General features: G+C 36.6%; 1 protein-coding gene across 2 annotated transcripts in view; it reads right to left on the bottom strand.

Annotated features, from left to right (window-relative positions):
• Positions 1-23,332, bottom strand: part of CDKL2 (cyclin dependent kinase like 2) — a 35,128-nt gene that overhangs the window by 10,809 nt on the left and 987 nt on the right. Inside the window, exons 2-10 of one of the 2 annotated variants that reach the window (XM_007113639.3) lie at positions 21,527-21,725; positions 13,305-13,499; positions 10,968-11,146; positions 9,754-9,866; positions 8,429-8,568; positions 6,449-6,537; positions 4,477-4,612; positions 3,146-3,444; positions 2,453-2,546 (exon numbers count right to left, since the gene is read on the bottom strand). In XM_007113639.3, the coding sequence (XP_007113701.1) occupies positions 2,453-2,546; positions 3,146-3,444; positions 4,477-4,612; positions 6,449-6,537; positions 8,429-8,568; positions 9,754-9,866; positions 10,968-11,146; positions 13,305-13,499; positions 21,527-21,694 (1,413 nt within the window). In that variant the 5' untranslated portion in view covers positions 21,695-21,725. Of the gene's footprint in view, positions 1-2,452; positions 2,547-3,145; positions 3,445-4,476; positions 4,613-6,106; positions 6,175-6,448; positions 6,538-8,428; positions 8,569-9,753; positions 9,867-10,967; positions 11,147-13,304; positions 13,500-21,526; positions 21,726-23,332 lie in introns of those variants that run through there. The other variant, XM_007113638.3, reaches the window with a different exon arrangement.

Raw genomic sequence — 23,332 nt, forward strand, 5'->3', positions numbered from 1 at the left:
GTCCCCTGCATCGGCAGGCGGATTCTCAACCACCGTGCCACCAGGGAAGCCCCCTCTATTTGCTCTTTTAATAGAATGAGTGCTAAGGTTCAAGGTTCAAAGCAGCTGTAAAATAAAATAATTAGTTTTAAGAAAAACTATCTGCAAGTATAAAACAATAAAATAAAATAATGAGTCCAAACTACTAGATTTATATACTCAAAAAGTAACACATGGACTTCCCTGGTGGGGCAGTTGTTAAGAATCTGGCTGCCAGTGCAGGGGACACGGGTTCGAGCCCTGGTCCAGGAAGATCCCGCATGCTGCGGAGCAACTAAACCTGTGCACCACAGCTACTGATCCTGCGTTCTAGAGCCCGCAAGCCACAACTACTGAAGCCCGCGCCCCTAGAGCCCGTGCCCCGCAACAAGAGAAGCCACCGCGACGAGAAGCCCACACACAGCAATGAAGACCCAACGCAGCCAAAAATAAATAAATAATTAAATTTACAAAAAAAAAAAAAAGTGATACATAAGAGATGTTTATAATAATATATGTATTCACATCTCAGAATCAGGGCATAAAGCATGGGAGAAGGCTATTGATGTTCAAACTAGAAGTGGAAGAAAGTTTAGCCTTAGTTCTGCCTCTGTTAATTTTCATTAAGAAAAGACTCCAGAGGGTCTTCTCCCTACTAATCTTTACCTCCTTTCTTGATTGCCTATTCCAAAGAAAGATAAACAGAAATGAGATCTAAGATTATCAGCCAGCCTTGATTATGCAATGCCTGAAAGAAGGCTAATATCAATTCCAGCAAAATGGTATTGAGCCAGCTACTTTGAAAAGACTTGCTGATCAAAATAATCTTCCAAAGCAGACCAGGAATGTAAAACACAAAAATATCCACAAATAAATGAGTAGGATATATCAAAAAGGAAAGTATTATGGGTACAGAAATTATAGGCTAAGAATAGTTAAAAGAAAAACAATTGCAATCATGAGAGATATGAAAAGAAGGCTATATTTTTCAGCTCTGAGGATAATGGGAGAGGTAGAGAAGGGAAATTTGTGAGAAAAATACTCTTTGGGGAATACATCCATACCTCCCCTTCCCTGGCAGAAAAACCTATTCACCATATTTCTTAAGCAGCTTCAATGCGTTAGACACTGTTCTAGGTGTGGGGCAGAGCAGTGAGGGAAACACACAAAGCACAAATCCTTCCTTGGAAGTTTACATTCAGGGTTGTGAGCAGGGGGAGGGAGAGACAGACAATATGTAAATAAGAGAATAGAGGATGTCGGGTAAGGCAACGGAAAAAACCAATTAAGCAAGGGGAGGGGAGAGAATAATAGGAGACAAAATGAGTTAAAATATTTGGGAAGACCTCACAATAAGGTTTCATGTAAGCCAAGGAGGAGACAAAGCAAATTCTTTGGATTATCTGGGGAAAGAATGTTCTAAAACAGAGAAAATAGCAAGTGCAAAAACCCATATGTGGGAGCATATCTTGCCATGTTCCAGGAATAACAAGGAAGTCAATGTGGTTGGAATGGAGTGATCAAAAATGAGAATAGCCAGGGGTGGGATAGAGGGATGAGGGAGTGAGTCACTCAGGGATTAATAGGCCCTAAAAGCACTTTGGTCTTTACTCAGAGATGAGAAGCCAATGGAGGGTTTTGAGTGGAGAACGATGATGATTCGACTTAACTTTAAAAAGAAGCATTCTGGTAGCTGTGTTCAGCATAATAATGCTCCTCTGAACCTTCAGAAGACCTCTGAATCTTGACATGTTTCTACTACTGCAATCTGACACTGTTTTAATTTGTTGATTCTCTACTAAACCACGAGACTCCTGAAGAGAAAGACTGACTTACTCTTCTTCAGTGACTTAAACATAATAGATAATCAATATTTATTAAATGAATAAATAGAATATTTCCACCAGAAACCTGGTGTGGGTGAGATAAGACAACTTATCTTCTCATCTACTCTAAAAAAGAACTGATCACCAAGCATTAGGTTAAGAAACTTTACCATGACTGAAAAAATTAAAACAGGTCATTTTAATAATAACATCTTTTTTTAATTGAAGTATAGTTGATTTACAATGTTGGGTTAATTTCTGCTGTACAGCAAAGTGATTCAGTTATACATATATATATCTTTTTTATATGCTTTTCCATTATCTCAGGATATTGAATATAGTTCCCTGTGCTACACAGTAGGATCTTGTTGTTTATCCATTCTATATAATAATAACATCTTATATTTAAATTTCCAGACTTATGAAACTAAAACTTGTCTTTCACATTTATGATTTTGACACGCTGGGATGATATATACATAATTAAGTTTCCACTTTATGATACGTCTCTCAATAAAACTCTCAGTTCTTCACTGTCATATTTACTATTAATAAAAGTCTAGAAATGACTAATGTTTGCTCTTCTGCCTCTGAAACAGTTCACTTACCGATGTGGTCACATGAATATTATAAACTCCTGCTGGAGAATGTTTATTTGGTTTAAAAAATGGAATACAATACTTCTTGGTTTTCTCATCCACTCTGTAACAAAAGCAACAAAAAAATTTGCGTTAGACCCAGCAGTAATTATTTTTTTCAAGCACAAAATCAAAAGACCTAACACCAAGTGACATGCAGTTTAATCAGAATTTAATGCCTATTCTTAAATATACGATGCTCACAGATCTGGTGAAACATTCTGTCTTTTACCACTACCCTCATGCCTCCCACCCAGCCTTCAATGCCAATAAATTACCTTCCTTTCCACGAAATTCCCAACAGGAGCTTCTTTGTACTATTACATGCCCACAGCCATGCCATGAAGCAGCAGACGCTCAAAACCAATTATCTCTTTTATAATGACAAACTCCTTTTGTGTTATTAGACTAAATAGCTATAGATTCCTTCACCTTAAATAATACAACCCTATTTTCTTAGGACTCAAGTAAATTTTTTGATCAAATTCTAATAATTTTTATCACATTAGCCAAGAAGTCTTTTGAAACAGTAACCTGACAAGAATGAACAGGATTCAGAAACCTGAGAGTAATAATACATGTGGCTGAATTGATAAATATTTGCAATTTGTAAAGATGTCCTTTCCTTAAACAACATTTTGTTCTTACGTTCCTAATTCATACCTGTAACTCTGAACTCCTGAGATAGTTCCCATTCCAGAATTAATAGTGGGAGCCACTGCAGAAAGGTTGTACGTAAGTGGAGGAATTGCCATGCCTGGCTTTCTTGTGTGGCCCACGCTGCCATTGCTGCAATCTCGGAGGCTTGTTGAAGGCACTGTTTTGATGTGGCTCATCCCATTGTCATTGAGACAGAGGGCATTTGAAGCTCGACTGACTTTTTCAACTTTTTCTCCATCCATTTTTGATCCTTTTATTTTAAATGCTTTAGAATCCTTAATTTTGGGATCAGCATTTTTATCCTGTTACAAAAATGTTAATAACATTAATGATCTGAGGAGAATGAAAAATCACCTTTTCCTATAAAGTACTTATCAACGAAAGCAGAATTCCAGAGATATCACCTTTTTTAAAAAAATTTTTTGGCTGTGCCATGCAGCATGTGGGATCTTAGTTCCCTGACCAGAGATCAAACCAGGGCCCCCTGCATTGAAAGTCTTAACCACTGGACAGCCAGGGAAGTCCGAGATGTCACCTTCTTGTGCTCCAGTTTTTCTTATTCTACCTATGGAATTATAATTAAACCCGGGATTCTCAGTCAGACATCTATTTCAAATGAAAATGAGACTCACACTAGCTCTGAGATATATATATATATATATATATATATATATATATATATATATCAGATTTAATGATATACACACATATCACATTTATATTTCAGTGGAAAACAATGGAAGAGGACTCAAACATGCTCGCTTTTGTTCTCATATATTTACAGTCAGGGAACACAGAATTGAGGACTCTTTTTTCTTTGGGTTCACTTGAGAAAATGGGAGTGGGTTGGTGGTAGATTTGAATTATCTTACCAAGAACAGATTCTGGATAAATTACCAAGAAAAGTAAACTTCAAATAAATTGAGTACCCAAATCTCAATTTTTAAATGCTCTACTTTATATAAAATTCTAAAAATTATATTTTTCTCTCCTATCATTTAAGGCAAAAAAATGGTGTGTGCATGTGTTTGTGTCCATGTGTTTGCATGTGGGTGTGCACACGTGTGTCTAAATGCTCTTGGATGAGTGTGATTTCCTGACAAGCCCTATTGCACAGACTGGCATACAGTAGGCACTCAGTACATGATATGCTAAGATTTTTTTTAAACAGGTAATGTCTACAGAAAAGATACATTTTTACAAGTAAGCTAAAAGTTAACTTGTTAGCCACTCAGGAAACTTTTAAGATCTTCATTATTCCCTGCCCCCCACCCCCCAAATTTAAGGATATATTAAATTTAACATTTAATACACATTAAAACATGGAAATTTACCTGTACCACAAGTGTTTTTCTCTCTTCACCCAAGGAATCATCTTTTTCCTTTTCCTTCTTTCTGTTTTGGGGTTTTTTAGATAAAGAAATGTTTCTGGCATCTTTCTGTACTTTTAACTGCAGTTCCTGAGAAAACCTACATAAAAATACATTTGTCAATAAAATAAGATTGTATGAGACAGATAAATCTAGAAAAAAATGGTTTTCAAGATATTTATTTTTAAAAATTGAGTATTAAACTCAACTGTGTTATTCAAAACAAGAAATGAGGTAGTCTGCAGAACTGGGAATCCCTGAGAACATTTCAGGAGGTTCACGAGGTCAAAGCTCTTATCTTATTACAAAGGCGACTTCTTTTTCACCATGTTGACATTTGCACTGATGGTATAAAAAGCAGTGGGGGGTAAAATTGCAGGTGCCTTACCAAGAATTGAAGCAGTGGCACCAAACTTTACTAGCAGTTATTGTATCCTTCCTAGCCACACATTCTCAGGTTAAAAGCGGGGTGGGGGGGGCAGTTTTGTTTAAGAATGTCCTTGATGGAGCAGTAAAAAAAATATATATTTATTTAATTAAATCTAACCCCCTGAACATATCTTTTGCCACATTCTGTGTGACAAAATAGGAATATGCATAAAGTACCTCTGCTACAAATCAAAGTGCAATGGTTGTCTGAAGAAAAGCACTTGTGTAACTGGTTAAGATACAAGCTAAACTAGCCACTTTTTTCATGGGACAACATTATTACTTGAAAGACTGACAGAAAAAAAATTATTATTATTATTCAGACTTGGGGTATTCAGCAGATATTTTCTTTTAAAAAAATGAACAAAGGAGATTGTTACCTCAAGGAAAACAACTGATAATATTTGCATCAATGATAAAATTCAAATTTTTATGCAAAATTAGAATTCTGTTCAACTTGTCTTCACTACCATGAGCTTAGCAGATTCCTAATACTAAAGACTTTTCTGATGAGAGAGAATATGACTTTTTGATATTGTATAATGAAATGTCAACATTTTAAAGCTCTGCATAACTTAGCAAAACAATATTTTCCAAATGACTAATGCATCATGCTACAAAAGCATGCATGGGTAAAAGGTCAATTCAAAGTGAAAGTTAGACAAGTGGATTTTAATGTAACGGGATAAGAAGTTCATTGGTATGGTTTCAGATTCCACAATGCAAGCAACGTTAAAGAAACTACCACTGTCAGTTTTGGTATAGAATCAAAGAATACCCACAGTAATCGAAAAGGGCTATTAAAATACTCTTCCATTTTCCAACTACATATTTGTGTGAGGCCAGAGTTTCTCCACTTATTTCAACCAAAACAACATATCACAACTAATCAAATGCAGAAGCAAATATGAGAACCCAGCTATCTTTTATTCAGCTAGATAGTAAATAGATTTGCAAAAATATAAAGCAATGTCATTGCCACTCATCTCACTACTTCCTGTTTTGTCAGCTGCACTGATGCCAGCAGCTGGAATAGCACAGGAGACCATGCCAGCCGCTCTGGCACCTACAGGTTTGGCACATCAAGGTCTCCAGCACATCAGCAGCGTCAGCAGTGTCATAGGACTGGGTGTGGTATGAGTTCAGCAGCAACAGGAGATGGCACCTTTGCAAATGCATCAGCACCCAAGATGATGGCATCACACAGCTGGTAGCAACACAGAAATCAGTGACCTGAGTGGTAGATGTCACCAGGGGGAGACAGAAAGAAAGCATGAAGGGACTGCTTCATGAAAACCAAGAGCCCTAATTTACTGAATGCAGGAGACCACTCTTAGGAATGCATTATTGCTAAGGGTGAATGGAGGTAGGGTGGTAAATATTTGAGCTCCTGTAATAGTAGGTGGGTAGAGTAATAAGAGAAATACTGTTTGTTACTGTTATATACTGTTATGGGGGCCTTACTTTAACTCTAGGTTGGTATGACCTAGAAAACACAGTACTATACCTCTCAGAAAATCCATCCATATGAAAGAAATCATGGTGCAGGAGCTCAGCACAGAAGGGCCTTTTGTCTGGGTCAATATGTAAGCATTTCTGGGAAACCAAGGAATACATACAGTTCATATCAAAGAAAAACTGCCTACGTTTACATTTCTAAATATAGAAAATTCCTTTTCACAGTCAATGAATTTTAAACATCTCTAATAAATGATAAAGAATAAAGCACAAATCTAGACAATGACTACCGATGATTGCTAATATCACAAAAAGAAAGAACACCAGACATTCAGTGTCTCTGGACAGAAATATACAAACCTCTTATGAAGTAGTTTTGCCAAAAAATCCACCTGATTCTGATCAAGCTCTAGCTCTGCTGTGAGTTTATACAAAATACAGGACACAAAGGAACATATTAAACTACACTATGTGGAAAATTCTAAGGCACAACAACCCATTTTCTTTAACAGATAAATGGCAAGGTTTAAACAAAAAACAAAGAGATGAAGAAGAGCTTGTAAATTAGGAATCTTAGAAGACATATCAACCAATTGCGAACTCTAGCCTTCATGTGGATCCTAATTCAAACTATAAAAAGAAATTATGAGAAAATTAATGAAATTTTGAGCACTGATTAGATATTTTATGATATTAAAGAATTTTTGTGAATTTTTAAAATTTAAAGTACTTACAGAATGGAAGGGAAAGAACCTACGCTATGTTTATTACTGTGCTAGATACTTGACATAGATGATTTTATTTTATCTATGTTCTTTCATTTTATTATAGATTTTATTATATCTTGTTCTGATTCACTGGAACCACTCACTGCCAGTAAGAATAGAAGGGACTTATCAATAAGTAGCTTTAAATGAACAAGAAAATTCTACAAATAAATAAGGCATTTATAAGTGAAATCATATAATATCTGGAATTTGCTTCAAAATACTCCAAAAAAAAAGTTGCTGAGTGTGTGGACAGGATAGATGAAATATTTTCCAAATATTGTTAATTGTTGTAGCTAATGACTAGCTCATGAGGGTTCATTACACCACTGCTTTTTCTACTTTTTTTTCTATGTTTGAGATTTCCTATAATAAAATGTTTAAAAAGTTATATGATTCTACCATAAGGGATATAAGTTGGACAATAGTGTTTTACCTTTATTCCCTTTAAATCTCTTCACAGACAGATCATAAAGCTTGTCTCAATGAAAAATATTTGTATCTGTTAGTTTATGTAGAAAAATAACAATGTATTATTCTAAGAACTTGTTATAATTAGTTATAAGCTTACTAAACTTTTTTTTTAATGAGTTATTTACAGAAGTAAAAAAGCAAAAAATATCTTGGGTAAATGTTATTTGACCCTGCTCTTTTAGAGATACTTAGTTTATCAACACTTTCGGACAATCCTAACTAATAAGAAATTTTTGAGCTAATAATTCCAAAAGGTCCACTTTTAGAGACAATTGGATCCAGTGAGAATCTCCCTAATGTCTTCTTCAATCAAATACAAGGCAAAGGTGATGATCATTTAAAAATTAGCTTCAGTGAATCTAGTGGTTAAGCAAAAGCCCCTTTTTAACAATACCCTACAGGCCATGATCCTATGCCTTAGACTTTAATAGTTTCTTGCTTCTCTACCCTTCTTTTTATTTTCTTACCCTAGTTTTCTTCTCTTTTCCACTTACACAAGGCTTGCATTTTAAATGTTAAACATGTCATTATGAGAATGTTTTCACACTTAAGACTTGCCAGATAATATGAAATGGTTTCTTAAAACAAGCAAAATTTTCAGGTCTTTATCTCTGAAGTCCCTCCATCCCCACGGCCACCAAATAAAACTCTTAAAATGTACAAAAATTTAAATCATCGGAGGAAATTGTTGTCCTAAAAGATCAACTGGACAAGAAAAAAAGAAGAGAAAATCAAATCTCCATAATGTAAATTCCCTGTCAGACAGTGCACAGAAAAAGTACGATTACCTTTGCTAAATCTATCACAACTTCAGGGAGCCTGGGATAGCGTCTTTCAAGAGGAACCGTTTCTTTGATTTCAGGCAACCTTACTCCAGCAAACACAGGATTTTTATAAAACAGCTCCTGATGTCTTGGAATGAGATTACCTGGCAGTGAGAATGGCACACATCTCTGTCATTATGCATCACGGAACAGGTGGTGTGGAGTAGAGATGAGGGTAACACAGCTTGTAGAGCGGAGACTCTCTCCGCATGCAAAACCAACCGAACACAGTGCTCTTATTGTGGTGGCGCCTGGCAGTCTTTAGGTGGCTTTGACATAAGTCAACGCAAAAGAAATTAACATTCTTATCTCAACGTACTCATTCAGAAAAGTTCACACACTACTATACATAGAACTGAAGACGCAAGGGAGCATAGGAAAAGCACAGGTAAAGAACATTGTATGATTTCTTAGATATAAGTACCAGCACTGCATTTCTAACTACAAAGCATAAAGAGCTGACCAAAGATGAAAATATTAATAGTCATATGGTCAGAATCTAATCTAGATAAATAAGTTCCACCCTTTAAGAATTTAATTTTTGCCTAGTGTATCTGTATCTAAGGGCTGATTTGATCACTTTTATCTTTTCTCTCAAGTTTAATACCTAACCTAATATAAAATATATATGAAAATTCTGCTATAAGAAACCATTGTATTGTTTATTGAATTTCTAACCTGGAAACTAAAATCTAAGAGTTAAATAACCCTCAAGTAATTACCCATTATTTCCATTTTACAAACGCCATCACCCAACAGAAAGTTGATATGTCAACAAATGTAAGATGACTTTGATAGTCTAGCTTTGAAATTCTGTCCAAAGCACTAGCAACAAAAGTCAGAACTGCAGCAAGATTAAATTACTTTGGAAGTCCCTATGTCTTTCAGTTTGAAGATGAGAATGAGGGTAATAGTCATATAACACCAAATGCTTGCTGACCCAAAGATAATATGATAATTTGTATTCTCTCTACATGTGTTTTATTGAATGCAAAAGTGCAGAGAGAATGTACAATGTTTGCTCTTTTCTTTAGGGGGGGAGTTGGCAGGAGGGCACGTGAGAGCATGATTAGGACCATATGTCAGATAGACAAAAGCCAGACTGCAAATGACTGAATGAATGAATATATATAAAGAGAGAGATAGATGAGGTTTTCCTACTTGCTCCCTACATCCATTCAAAACACGTATCATCTTTAATGTACCAACAGCTTGTAAAATAAATATAAACAAACAAAAACATAGGGAAAAAAATCACTAAAGTTTAAAATGCAGACGTATAATCTTACCCAAACACACCATAATATGATATAGCTGATCGATATCAGAATCTCCGGGAAAAAGGGGTTCCCCCATGAGCATTTCAGTTACCAGACAGCCAATGGCCCACACATCAACAGCCCTGAAAGAAAAGCAATGTGGTGTACAACCTGGCATCCTAATATGTTTACTATGACTGAATCTGTTCTGCATATTACTATTTGGTATTCTTGGTACTGAAAAAAGTAGTAGTAAGCCTTAAATTACTCCACAAAATACATTTCCCTATAAACTTAAAGTACTAACTTCCAATTTTACATAAATCAAATTTCCAGAAACTTCAATCATGTGACATGACTTCCGAAGAGTCAAAACAGTTGTTAAGTATACTTTATTCTGAAAATAAGCCTTTTGGGTTTCCATTCAGTGGCTATTCATTTTTTGTTCACACATAATTTTGACAAGGTTCATCAGTCTATCCCACTATACGCTGAAAACAGCATACCAGGAGGAGATGGATGTTGCGAACACAAACAACAAGGAGAACTGAAAGCTAATAGGGGGAAATAGAAAAACTGTCTTAAAAATCGGTCACAAAAACTTAAAGAATATTCCGGCATCATTACCATAGGGACAACTACCTTGAAATTGCTTAAGGTCATAGTGGAATTATAACATGGTACAAAAGTGACAGCATGGCGGCAAAATGAGAGCTCAGGGTAATTAAGAAAATATTAAATGACGTGTACTCTGAAAACAGAGAAATTGCAAAAAATATTTTAGAACATTTCTATCAAAATCAGTAAAACTTCCAATCACTTCTTCTTTGAAGAATTCATTTATGAAGATGATTTATGTTTTTAAAACTATTCACACAGTTCCGTTTCTCCCCTCACCCTTGCCCACGCTACTTTGCCTCATTGCAAGTGTCACACTCACCCGGTCAATGCTACCTCTCTTTACAAGTGATAAATATACCTACTTCTAACTTACTGTTAAAAGCAGACCACTTACCTTGATTTCCCTACCTTTAAAATAATTATACTCATGCCAACTTGTTTCAGAAGAATGTTTAAAGGGGGAGCACCAAAAATGTTTACAAATAACTTTATAAAGTTCTCTAAACTGAAAACTTCCTTTCAGCGTTAGAGGGATCTTTCATCATATTAAAAACATGTTCCATTTTATCAAGAAAAGAGAGTTAAATCTGCCCTCCCCACCGACCACCTTGCTGATGTCTTACTTGCCATACTTGACATCACCAACCAATAGTTCTGGAGCTCTGTACCATCGGGTTGCCACATAATCAGTATAAACCTCCCCAGGAGCTGCCAGTGTCCGCGCAAATCCAAAATCACATAACTTGACAACACCAGACTGGGAGACTAATATATTCTCTGGCTTTATATCCCTGTGTATGATCTAAGACAAAAAGCAGAGTATGACATATATTGGCACATCAAGTTAAGCAAATTAATTATTTTTGAGCACCTGTCATATGCAGGGCACTGTTTTTCTCCCTATAATAAGTACAAATAAAAGCCTATAAAACTGTTCCTGGCTTTGAAGAACCTGGGACCTAGTTGGGAAAAAGAGAACATTTATGCTTAAAATTTTATTTAAACGATCAAAGATATTGGATGAAATATATATTATTAATTACCAAACCAATTGCTCTGATAAGGACTGCTCTCAAGACTAAGAGAGTAAAGCTGTCATTGTAGACTGGGCTGGTCAGGGAAAATTTCTGTGGAAAAGGGTGGACTCTAAGACAGGTCTTTAACACTAGTATGACCTGGATAAATGTAGAAATGAAAGGGCAATCCAAGTGAGGGTAACAAAAAGAGCAAAAGAATGAAGATGGGAACAGATCAGGAGATTCTGGGGAAATGTTTTTTTCTGGAGTAGAGGTTATGTACGAGGTTTTGCCTCAACTGCGACTCTGGGAAGTCTGAGCTTGTGTCAGGGCCATGGGAACCCATGGAAGTGACATGACCAACAAGGTGTTTATAAAGAAGATGTTGGCCATGAACAAGGTAAAGCAGAGAGGGGGACTAGAAGTGGGGAGAAGAGCCGTGGGACAGCTAGGAGGTGATAAGGGCCTAAACTAGTCTGGTGCTCAAAGGAATGGAAAGGAAGAGGTACAGTGTAGAAATATTTTAAATCAAGAATCAACAGAATTTAGGAAGTAATCTCAGATATTTTACTTAAACCTGGGAATCGAAAAGAACAGTGGGTCCATTACCAAAAATAGAAAAGTCTGGAAAAAGTTAGGTTTGATTAAGAATAATTAGTAGTTTAGTTTTAGCCATATAGGCTTTTAAGTGGATTTCTGAGTACACATGTGGAGGCACTCATCAAGCAATAAATGTAAATAGGCTAAAACAAGGTCAGTTGGTTATGATTTCTAAAAGAGAGACTATGGAAGGAGAAAAAAGGACACTGGAAGGCAATGTTAAAAATTCTAGAGCTAGGCAAAACAAATTATTAGGCCTAGTTCTCTAATATAAGTAAACTGTATTTTGAAATTTTAAAAAATATATTTATTGTAAACTCAGAGGACCAGCATCCTAATTGGCTGAGCATTTTGCATAAGCTACCAATTTCTATTACATCCTAGACATCCATGGTAAAGGTCACAGGGCCAGCCCCGCATCTACCATTAGCATTTGTTACTTTTATAATCACACAAAAAATGTCATTTAAAATATTTTGTAAAACTGGCAGAACCACTGTGTTAGTTATTTTATACTTTGTGTCATTTTACCTAGAACTGCTTTTCTTTTTTTAAAAATTAATTAATTTAGTTAGTTAGTTAGTTTTGGCTGCGTTGGGTCTTCGTTGCTGCACACGGGCTTTCTCTAGTTGTGGCGAGTGGGGGCTACTCTTCGTTACGGTGCGCGGGCTTCTCATTGTAGTGGCTTCTCTTGTTGTGGAGCATGGGCTCTAGAGCGCAGGCTTCAGTAGTTGTGGCTCGCGGGCTCTAGAGCACAGGCTCAGTAGTTGTGGCGCACGGGCTTAGCTGCTTTGCGGCATGTGGGATCTTCCCGGACCAGGGCTCCAACCTGTGTCCCCTGCATTGGCAGGTGGATTCTTAACCACTGCGTCACCAGTGAAGTCCCCTAGAATTGCTTTTATATGATTCTCAAAGGATATAAAATTGTTGTGATAGACAACAGAGTAATAGCAGGGATTTTCATATCTCACAACTAGGCAAGAGAATCTGAACTAACAAATAAATGGATTCTTACGCGTATGTATCTGCCAAAACTCATTACTTAAAGTTTGTGCATTTCACTCAGTAAATGTTACCTCAAAAAAGGAAAAAATCTGCAAACTCTAGTTAATGACATGCAGAGCTGAAGTATTTAGAGTTGAAGTCTGTAACTTACTTTAAAAAGATGCATAAATAAGACAGATTAATAAGTAGATAAATGGATAACAGATAAATAAATATGTCATAAAACAAATATAGCAAAGTGTTAACAAGTATAGAATTCAGCGGTAGGTATATGGGTGTCCATTGTACACTCTTCTAAATTTTCAACTTTTTAAATAATTGTTCAAACTAAACACTTACATTGTGACTGTGACAAAATCCAATTCCATTGATAATCTGAAACAAATACTTTTGAGCTAGTTGGTAGTTTAGTCCATTTGGAAAGAGCTCCAAGTCGTCAAGAACTGTATGGTCAACAAATTCAAAGACTAAGTACCATCGCTTTTTTTTCTTACACACTTCCAACAGATTCACGAGATTTTCATGCCTCAGTTGCTGTTATAAAAAGAAAAATACAAAATAGTTTTTACAAGATCAAATTACTAGTAATTAGTCACAGTCTAAAAGAGATCTTGGCATAAGAAAAACATAAATAAAATGCATAAACGGTATAAATTGTGAAACTATATTTTGGTTTTTAAATTAGAGTCAAAAGATCATACTGCTCTATTCTCCTCTCAGAGAACACAACAAAGCCAATGAGAAAAAGAAGTGTAGCTCCATCTTTGATGAAACTAAGAAGGATTTATGACCCCTACCCACAGCAAATGAGGCGGCACTGTGAAGTTCAAACAGGAGTCTAGGAAGATACCAAGAGATCATCTGTGGCTACAAAGCTGGCAGAACAGAGTTTTCCAAAGTTGGTGACATACCCTGAAAAGAAAAACAACAACAAAAACAAAAAACCTTCTTTGGTATAATGAGAATAGGGTTCATAGACTGTCAGTGAAACCATCCCTAGAACTGAATGGCACTAGGGAACAGGAGGGGAGGGCGTCTGAATAATCACATAGGAACTCATTTGCTGGAAACAATCTGTCAGTGAAGCCAAGTGGAAGGCAAAACAATTCATTATGAACAAATCTGCAACTACAAGTTTCAGAGAAATTAAGGATAACATAAGTCAATCCCACACCCAGGCATGTGTTGTAAGGAACGTCGTTGTGAACCATGGTGGATTCCTGCTAGCCTGGAACAAGACCACAGGTTTTCCTGAAAATGAACCTCCTACAAATAGCTGGTCCAGGAGGGGCTCACTTTGTTACAAGGTAAGAAACAATCAAAAAGGAACCGATCCAGTCGCTATTCAAAGATACTATAAGAAAAGAGAAGGAAACACAAATGGCAGATGAACACTCAACAGAAAATGTTGCCTCTTTTTTTTTTTTTTTGGCCACACCACGCGGCTTGCGGGATCTTAGTTACCCGAGCAGGGATCGAACCCGAGCCCTCGGCAGTGAAACCACAGAGTCCTAACCACCGGATCGCCAGGAAATTCACTGTTGCCTCTTTTTTAAAAGACGAGGAAACTACTAGAATACAGTCCTCAAAATCCTCAAGGAAAGAAAGAAAATTTATACCCAAAAAAATTGTCATTCAAGAAAAAGACAGCAGAGAAAATTTTCTGAACATGAGCAGTAAATCCATTAGTGCAGGACTAAGTGTTATACAAATGTGGGTATCGCAGTTACAAAATAGAAAGTGAATATTTAAAACCTAACAATGTACAAATGATACTACCAACAAACTTAGGAGTAAGAAGAGACGATGCAAACAAAATAAGAGAGTATGAAAAAAAAAAAGAGAGTATGTATGTGGATTTCCTTGTCAATGGGACAGAATTATATTTTTGACCTGAAATTTTTAATTATAAGGTCTAATTATATTTACAGGTTTAATGGTAAGCACTAAGATAAAGAAGATAGCTTCTAAAATCAGATGGTGGATGAATGGGAGAGAGGAGGAAACAGAAGTATAATAATTACTTTACAAAGGATTAACTATATTATATAACTCTATAGTTAAAAAGGTAACAAAAAGTACAAAATAAAACCTTTCCAACAAAGTATAATTTATAATTGCTATTTAATATTTTATGTAAAAGTTAATCTTCTGAAGATTCAGGGAAATCATTGTAGATTAAAATAAGAAATAAAGATTTGCATTTATAAGAAAAAAAAAGCCTTTCCAAATTACCAAAGGAAACACATCCAATATTTAAAAAGTAATTAGGGACTTCCCTGGTGGCAGAGTGGTTAAGAATCCACCTGCCAATGCAGGGGACACAGGTTCGAGCCCTGGTCCGGGAAGATCCCACATGCCACGGAGCAACTAAGCCTGTGTGCCACAACTACTGAGCCTGCGCTCTAGAGCCCACGAGGCACAACTACTGACCCCTTGTGCCACAACTACTGAAGCCCGCGTGCCTAGAGCCCGTGCTCCACAACAAGAGAAGCCACTGCAATGAGAAGCCTGCGCAAGGCAAAGAAGAGTAGCCCCCGCTCATCACAACTAGAAAAAGCCTGCGCTCAGCAACAAAGACCCAACACAGCCAAAAATAATTTTTTTTAAAAAGTAGACTATATAGAAAAATATTTTTAAAGTAGTAATAAAATACATAATATTATAAATAATAATAACTAACCCCTACATAGTGCTTACTATGTTCCATTACCTTAAGCACAAAAACCCTATAAAATAGTTGCAATTATTATCCTGTTTTACAGATGAGGAAACTAAAGCACATAGAGGTTAAGTAACTTGTTCAAGGTCACACAGCAATAACTGGTAGAGGAGGATTAGAACCCAGGAATTGTAGCCTCTGTCTTTTCCTGAAAACATTTCAGTTTTGTTTAGCTCCTCCTTCATGTCCAGAACATCTGCCTTATAAACACACCCAGACCTGCATCTGACTTGCATACAAAATATTTAGATTTCTTATTCTTAACCACTAAGCCATTCTGACTCTAGAGGGGAAAAAAGGAAAACTAAGACCAAACTTATGTTACATCATAACTATAAATGGGCTAAACTTAGCTATTAAAACAAAAGATTCCAGGTTGGATAACAAAGCACTTTCCAAATATATTAAGTGAATTAACACATATCCATAAAATGAAATAAAATGCAGCAGTTAAAAAGAACAAGGCAGTTTTATGTCCACGGGTATGCAATAATCACTAAGCTACATTCAGTGGAAAAAAGGCAAGATGCAGGTCAGTGTATAGAATATGCTGCCATTTGATATATGTACACACACCAGAATTCCTCTGATGGATACAGTTGCTTATGGAAGGTATAACTAAATAGCTGGTACACAAAGGTGGCAGGGAAATGCATTTTAATTTTATAGCATATTCATATGTTACCTTTTCAAAAATTAAAATAAGTAGATAAATAAAATTTGTATCAGTGTATTAAAAGATAAACACGCTAAAATTGACAAGAGTTTATTTGAGCAAACATTGATTTGAACTGGGCAGCACGATACTGAAAGAGGTTAGGAACATTCTACTGGTAGAAGCTAAGGGAAAGGGTTTCCCTGGTGGTACAGTGGTTAAGAATCCTCCTGCCAATGCAGGGGACATGGGTTTGAGCCCTGGTCCAGGAAGATTCCACATGCCGCAGAGCAACTAAGCCCCTGTGCCACCACTACTGAGCCTGCGTGCCACAACTACTGAGCCCTTGTGCCGCAACAACTGAAGCCTGCGTACCTAGAGTCCGTGCTCCGCAACAAGAGAAGCCACCGCAATGAGAAGCCTGCCTGCCACAACGAAGAGTAGCTCCCGCTCGCCACAACTAGAGAAAGCCCGTGCGCAGCAACGAAGACCCAACGCAGCCAAAAATAAATAAATAAATAAATTTATTTTAAAAAGAAAAAAAAAAGAAGCTAAGGGAAAGGCTTTTATAGAGCAGACATGGAAGCAAAGCAAGTAAATTATTTGATTGGTTCCAGCTTAAGTGGTTGCTTTACTTGGGAAAGCCTAGTTGACTGTTTGTGACTGGTTGTGCTTAACTTACAATGTCTTAACTTTGAGCATTTACAGGAATTGAGTCTGGCTTAGGTTTCCTTTGATTTGTTTACACAGGGTGCCAAGGCATTAGAGCCACCTTAGTCTAATGGCCTATTGTTTCACTTGGTTTTTTATTATAAGTACACACACACACAAACTTCTAGTAAACTTAAATTTTAATAGGTATGTAGAGAATTCCCTGGTGGTCCAGTGGTTAGGACTCCACACTTTCACTGCTGAGGGCCCAGCTTCAATCCCAGGTCGAGGAACTAAGATTCTGCAAGCCTCACGGCCAAAAAATTAAAACATAATAAAATAATAAAAGCTATGTAGACTTCCGGTTTCCTGTTCCACATGTAAGGAGCTTGGAAGTCTCCACTCCATCCTAACAAGTAAAAAACTGAGTAGACTAAAATATCAACAACTCTTTTTGGATTCATAAGAGATGAGAGGACATCTCATCTCTTATGACGACATCTCAAACCACCGGCTCCAAGACTGGAGAGACAAACCAGCAAACACAGTGAGTCTCTGCTTCCTGGAACAGAGACTCACGAGGGCAAAGCTCTGTGGGAACCGATGCCAAGGTAGGAAAACCTGAACTGCAATGGATAAGTTACCGGAAGCTCAATGTGGCTAAGCCCGAGAGTTAAAAATTTTGGGGAAACCCTGTCACAGGGGCAACCACACAACACTGTAAGATGTTATTTCTAGGAGCTCAGCCAAGTTCCAATAGTAAATTTCAGAGAAGAATCTCCTTCAGCTCTCACAGGGAGAGGAAAAAAGGAACCATTTGGAAAAATTCCACAGCACCCTGTCCTTAACAAGGCCTGCCCTTGTGGGGAACTAGTTAAGCAGAGCCTAACCAGCTGAGGAAGGGAGATAGCCAACTCCAGCCTACTGTAGCCATCCTATTCCACCTAAGGAGGGGAGAAAAAACCTGAAGAACACTTGTAAAGTTCACAGGCTAGCGGCATAGGCTCACTGAAAGACTGAGACCTAATCATGGCACTACAGAACACTTCCCTTCCTCCAACCTCACCACCACATTACTAAAAGCCTATTTACAGCACTTCCTTTACCTGGTACATCATGCCCAGCTCTGAAGAAAAAAATTACAAGGCATACCAAAAGACAAAACCCACGATTTGAAGACACAGAAAAATCATCAGAAGCAGACATGGCAGGGATGTAGGAATTATCAGACCAAGAATTTAAAACAACTATGATTAATATGCTTGGGCCTCTAATGGGTAAAGTAGACAGCATGCAAGAACAGATGGGCAATGTAAGCAGAGAGATGGAAATCCTAATAAAGAATCAAAAGAAATGCTGGAGATTAAAAAAACAAAAAACAGGGACTTCCCTGGCGGTCCAGTGGTTAAGACTCTGTGCTCCCAATGCAGGCAGCCCGGGTTCAATCTCTGGTCAGGGAACTAGATCCTGCATGCCACAACTAAGGAGCCCGCATGCGGCAACTAAGAGGTCTCGTGCCTCAACTAAGACCCAGCACAGCCAAATAAATAAATAAAAATTAAAAAATAAAAAAAAATTAAAAAAACTGAAACACTGTAACAAAATAAGAATGCCTTTGATTGGCTTATTGGTAGACTGGACACAGCTGATGAAAGAATCTCTGAGCTAGAGGATATCTGAGTAGAATGCTCAAAAACCAAAAAGGGAAGAGAACAAGGACTGAAAATCTTCTTAAGCATATAGAAATAGACCTAAGATGATAGCGAGGAATTACTGGGTCAAAATCAATAACAGGAGAACTCAGAGAATCTCAGGACTCAAAGCTGATTTTGCTATGAAGTAACAGATACGGAACTGAGGTTAGATTTTTGTGTCCTCTTGGGACTAAGAGGGAAGGAAGAGTCAAGTCTAAATGCCTTGCAAAGGCGGGGTCTTTCAGAAACCTCTGCGCTCCCAATGCAGGCAGCCCGGGTTCAATCTCTGGTCAGGGAACTAGATCCTGCATGCCACAACTAAGGAGCCCGCATGCGGCAACTAAGAGGTCTCGTGCCTCAACTAAGACCCAGCACAGCCAAATAAATAAATAAAAATTAAAAAATAAAAAAAAATTAAAAAAACTGAAACACTGTAACAAAATAAGAATGCCTTTGATTGGCTTATTGGTAGACTGGACACAGCTGATGAAAGAATCTCTGAGCTAGAGGATATCTGAGTAGAATGCTCAAAAACCAAAAAGGGAAGAGAACAAGGACTGAAAATCTTCTTAAGCATATAGAAATAGACCTAAGATGATAGCGAGGAATTACTGGGTCAAAATCAATAACAGGAGAACTCAGAGAATCTCAGGACTCAAAGCTGATTTTGCTATGAAGTAACAGATACGGAACTGAGGTTAGATTTTTGTGTCCTCTTGGGACTAAGAGGGAAGGAAGAGTCAAGTCTAAATGCCTTGCAAAGGCGGGGTCTTTCAGAAACCACCTCCAGTTTAAGCTGGGACCTTAAGGACTAAACCTTCCCCAGTGAAAATGAACGGAAATGAACCAGTCCAGGCTTCATATCACCTGTACCTTGAATTTGGATTAACATACTAGCCTGGGAGCATCCCCATGCACCTGGCAGAAGCAAATGAATATCCTCTCTGGAAGAAGATAACTTTTATCTATCTTAGGCTCAAAGCATTTCTACAAATAAATTTCCAAAAACAATATTCAATATAAATAATAATGAAGAACACAGAAAACAAGACACTCTAAGCAAGTACTTTGAACTTACTGAGGAGGCCCTGGGCTGGTAGTGTGCCTGTGCCTGGACAGGGAAAATTTAATGTAGATCAGTGTTAACTAGTAAAGGTAGTTAATCCCTAGGAGGGGTAAGAGGAATCCAAGGGATATGTAAAAATATAGCAGGGGCTTCCCCGGTGGCACAGTGGTTAAGAAACCGCCTACCAATGCAGTGGACACCGGTTCAAGCCCTGGTCCGGGAAGATCCCACATCCCAACTAAGCCCGTGCGCCACAACTACTGAGCCTGCGCTCTAGAGCCCATGAGCCACAACTACTGAACCCACATGCCACAACTATTGAGCTTGCGCTCTAAAGCCCGCAACCCACTACTACTGAAGCCTGCGCGCCTAGAGCCCATGCTCTGCAACAAGAGAGGCCACCGCAATGAGAGGCCCGTGCACCGCAACGAAGAGTAGCCCTTGCTCGCCGCAACTAGAGAAAAGCCCACGCGCAGCAACAAAGACCCAATGCAGCCAAAATTAAATAAATAATTTTTTTTAAAAAAGAAAGAAACTCAGGAATAATTGATAAATAGTGGAAAGGATAAATATTAGGTATTTATTCGAAAGAATAAAATCTTACATAGCATAAACTCAGATCACAGGGCAATTGGGTCAAAAGTAAATAACCACGGAGAAAAACCTAGAAATTTTCCACATGTTTGGCAATTAAGGAAAATGAGAAAATATTTTGAACTGCTAATCAAAATTTCTAGGATACATACCAGCTGTTCTTAGAAGGAAAGTTATAACCTTAAATGCATATATGAGAAAAAAAAACTAGAAATTAAAGAAGTAAGCATATAACTCAGAAGTTTAGGAAAAAAAACTGTAAAATAAACCCAAAATAAGTAGAAGGTATGAAATACTAAAGAACAAAAATTAATGAAATAGAAAAGAAATACACAACAGGGAAGATCAACAAAGCCAAACATTGGTTCTTTCTAAAGATAAATAAAATTGATAAACTTCAGGTTAGACTGATGGGGGGTTGGTGGCAGGAGGGAGTTAACATAGCAGGTCTGAGACTTTTACCCCTAGAAAGCTGGCTTGCAAAGTGAGCCCTTGTTCGCTACCTGGGTACTTGGATTTCAGAAGTGTTCCTTCATTTCCAGAACTGATAAAGTGGCTCACGGTGCAAACAATATGGTTTATGCTGAATACCTGCATTTCTTCTGAGAGTTTGGGATTTTGTTATGAGCCAGGCAGGGGGTACCTCCGTGACAAGGCCCCAGGAAAATTCTGGGCACTGAGTCGCTAATGAATTTCCTTGGTAGACAATATTTCACATGTGTTGTCATAACTGATTGCTGGAGGAAATAAGTGCATCCTGTGTTACTCCACTGGAAGAAAAGTGACAGGTTTCCTCTGGAATTCACCCCATGTGCCTTTTCCCTTTGCTGATTTTCCTTTATATCTTTTCTCTGTAATAAATCACAGCCAAGAGTACAACTGTTTGCTGAGTGCTGTGAGTGGTCTTAGAGACCCCCAACACAGTTGTTGGTAGATAGATAGATAGATAGATAGGCAGATAAGAGAGAAGCAACAAATAATTTTAAAATCATGTTTGTATTCATGAGATAAATGAATATGTATATGTAATCTTGTTGTTTACTGCCAAAAAAAAAGAAATGTATACTTTAAGCCAAGTTATGGAAATAAAACAAATATAAAAACAGCATTTTTTAAAAAAATTACTGTCACTCAAGAAACAACTCATTTTTTTTCAATTCAATATATGTGATAACTTACCTTTAGTAACTTGATTTCTCGCATAGCAATTTTTTTAACCATTTTGTCATCATCACTTTCTAAGAACTTCTTGATGGCCACAATTCTTCCACTATCTTTATTCCTACACTTCATCACCATTCCATAGCTTCCTTCTCCAACCAATCCTAGGTTCTCATATTTTTCCATTTTAATTAAAAACCAGTAGGAATTTTTCTTGCTGTGGAAACCAAAACATAGAGTTAATTATGTTGAGTACATTAATTTCCTTCACCCTTCCAAATTAATTCTTCCACACCTGTTTTCCATATTAGAGCAGACACTGCATCGATGGCTGTCCTGTGTAATATTTCTGCATCTAAGTTATGTTTTCAAAATATTCACATACATTTCATAATAGACAAGGCAAATGGAATTGAAGCCATTAACTTCAAATTTAAATTACTAAATGTCATGTTAATGAAATGTCAATATATTTTTAATTAAGATAAAGCAATACTTGAACTATTATACAAAACAATAACAGTTTACTTTAGAAAAACACAATTCCTGTTCACTTTAAGGTGAAAAAGGCACAAGTGAATTTGGTTACAGTGAAGATAAAATTTATTTTTTTACATCAGGTTTAAAAGATCAAAGTTGAGGATCTTTATGTGCTTTCAAGTCTAGTGGGAAAAATATTACCAAGTTAACACTAACAACTTCTGATCAACTATTTTTCTTTACTTTTATTACCATAGTAATTAAATTCCTATATTGAACATATAAAATAACAGCAATGACATCACAGTGTGTAAGCAGATTTTTAATAATTAAATGTTAGTGTACCAAATACAGTATTTCAAAAATCCTTTTAATGATTAATCACTATAAGTATGATTATTTGAATTTTGTGTTTAGAATTCTTTTACATCCCATTATATGACATTTTCTAGATGAAGGCAATCCTAACAAAATCTTTCTTACTTTACTAATAATTGGTGAAGGACCAGCAATCATTCCACTACATATTTTGGTCTAGCAAGAAACTTTTCAGCCCAGATACGGTTAGATTTTAATTCATAAGTTTTGATCGCCATGAAATATAAAAGCTAATAAACTACAACTTCAAAGTTAAATTTATTTTTACCATCTGATTTTGAAATTAAATTCCAGAAGCAAAGAATAAAAAATATTTCTGTTAATCCCAACATGGTTCTAAAAGTTTTGGGAGGAAAAAAATAGTCTATTGGTAACTATATATTCAAATGATGATTCATAGTTGAATTTTTTTTTAACCTGACAATATAAAAACACTCATTCATAAAACTTGGAAAGAAAAAAAAATTCTTACCTATAACATTAGTAGTGTACCTACGGCAATCTAAAATTAATTTACCCAGATTGTGAATTGTGATGTTTTCCTTGCTTCCCTATTTGTACACTGATGACAAAGACGAAACAAATATCCTCTTTTTTTAGCAAACTGTGATAATCCGATGTATACAATACATTTTCAACAGTTTACATTTGACAATTTAGGGGATATATATATATAATTATTATATATATAATAATATAGTATATATCGTTATATATATATATAGTTAAATACAGTTATATATATATAGTATATATACATGAAAAGTCAGAAGACTGATCTTCGGGAGGGAGAAAATAAATCCCAGTCAACACCAACCCGATTATTTCATTATTTTACTACCAGCTTTGATAGTAGGTTCTACTATAAACTGTTTACAGAACAGTGTCTCTGACACTAACTTTCTATACATTTGACATTTTAACTTCCATTTAACCTCTATTAGCTATTTTTAAATAAAATGTCGG

Source organism: Physeter macrocephalus, chromosome 7, assembly GCF_002837175.3.
Source record: "Physeter macrocephalus isolate SW-GA chromosome 7, ASM283717v5, whole genome shotgun sequence".
NCBI lineage: Eukaryota > Metazoa > Chordata > Mammalia > Artiodactyla > Physeteridae > Physeter > Physeter macrocephalus.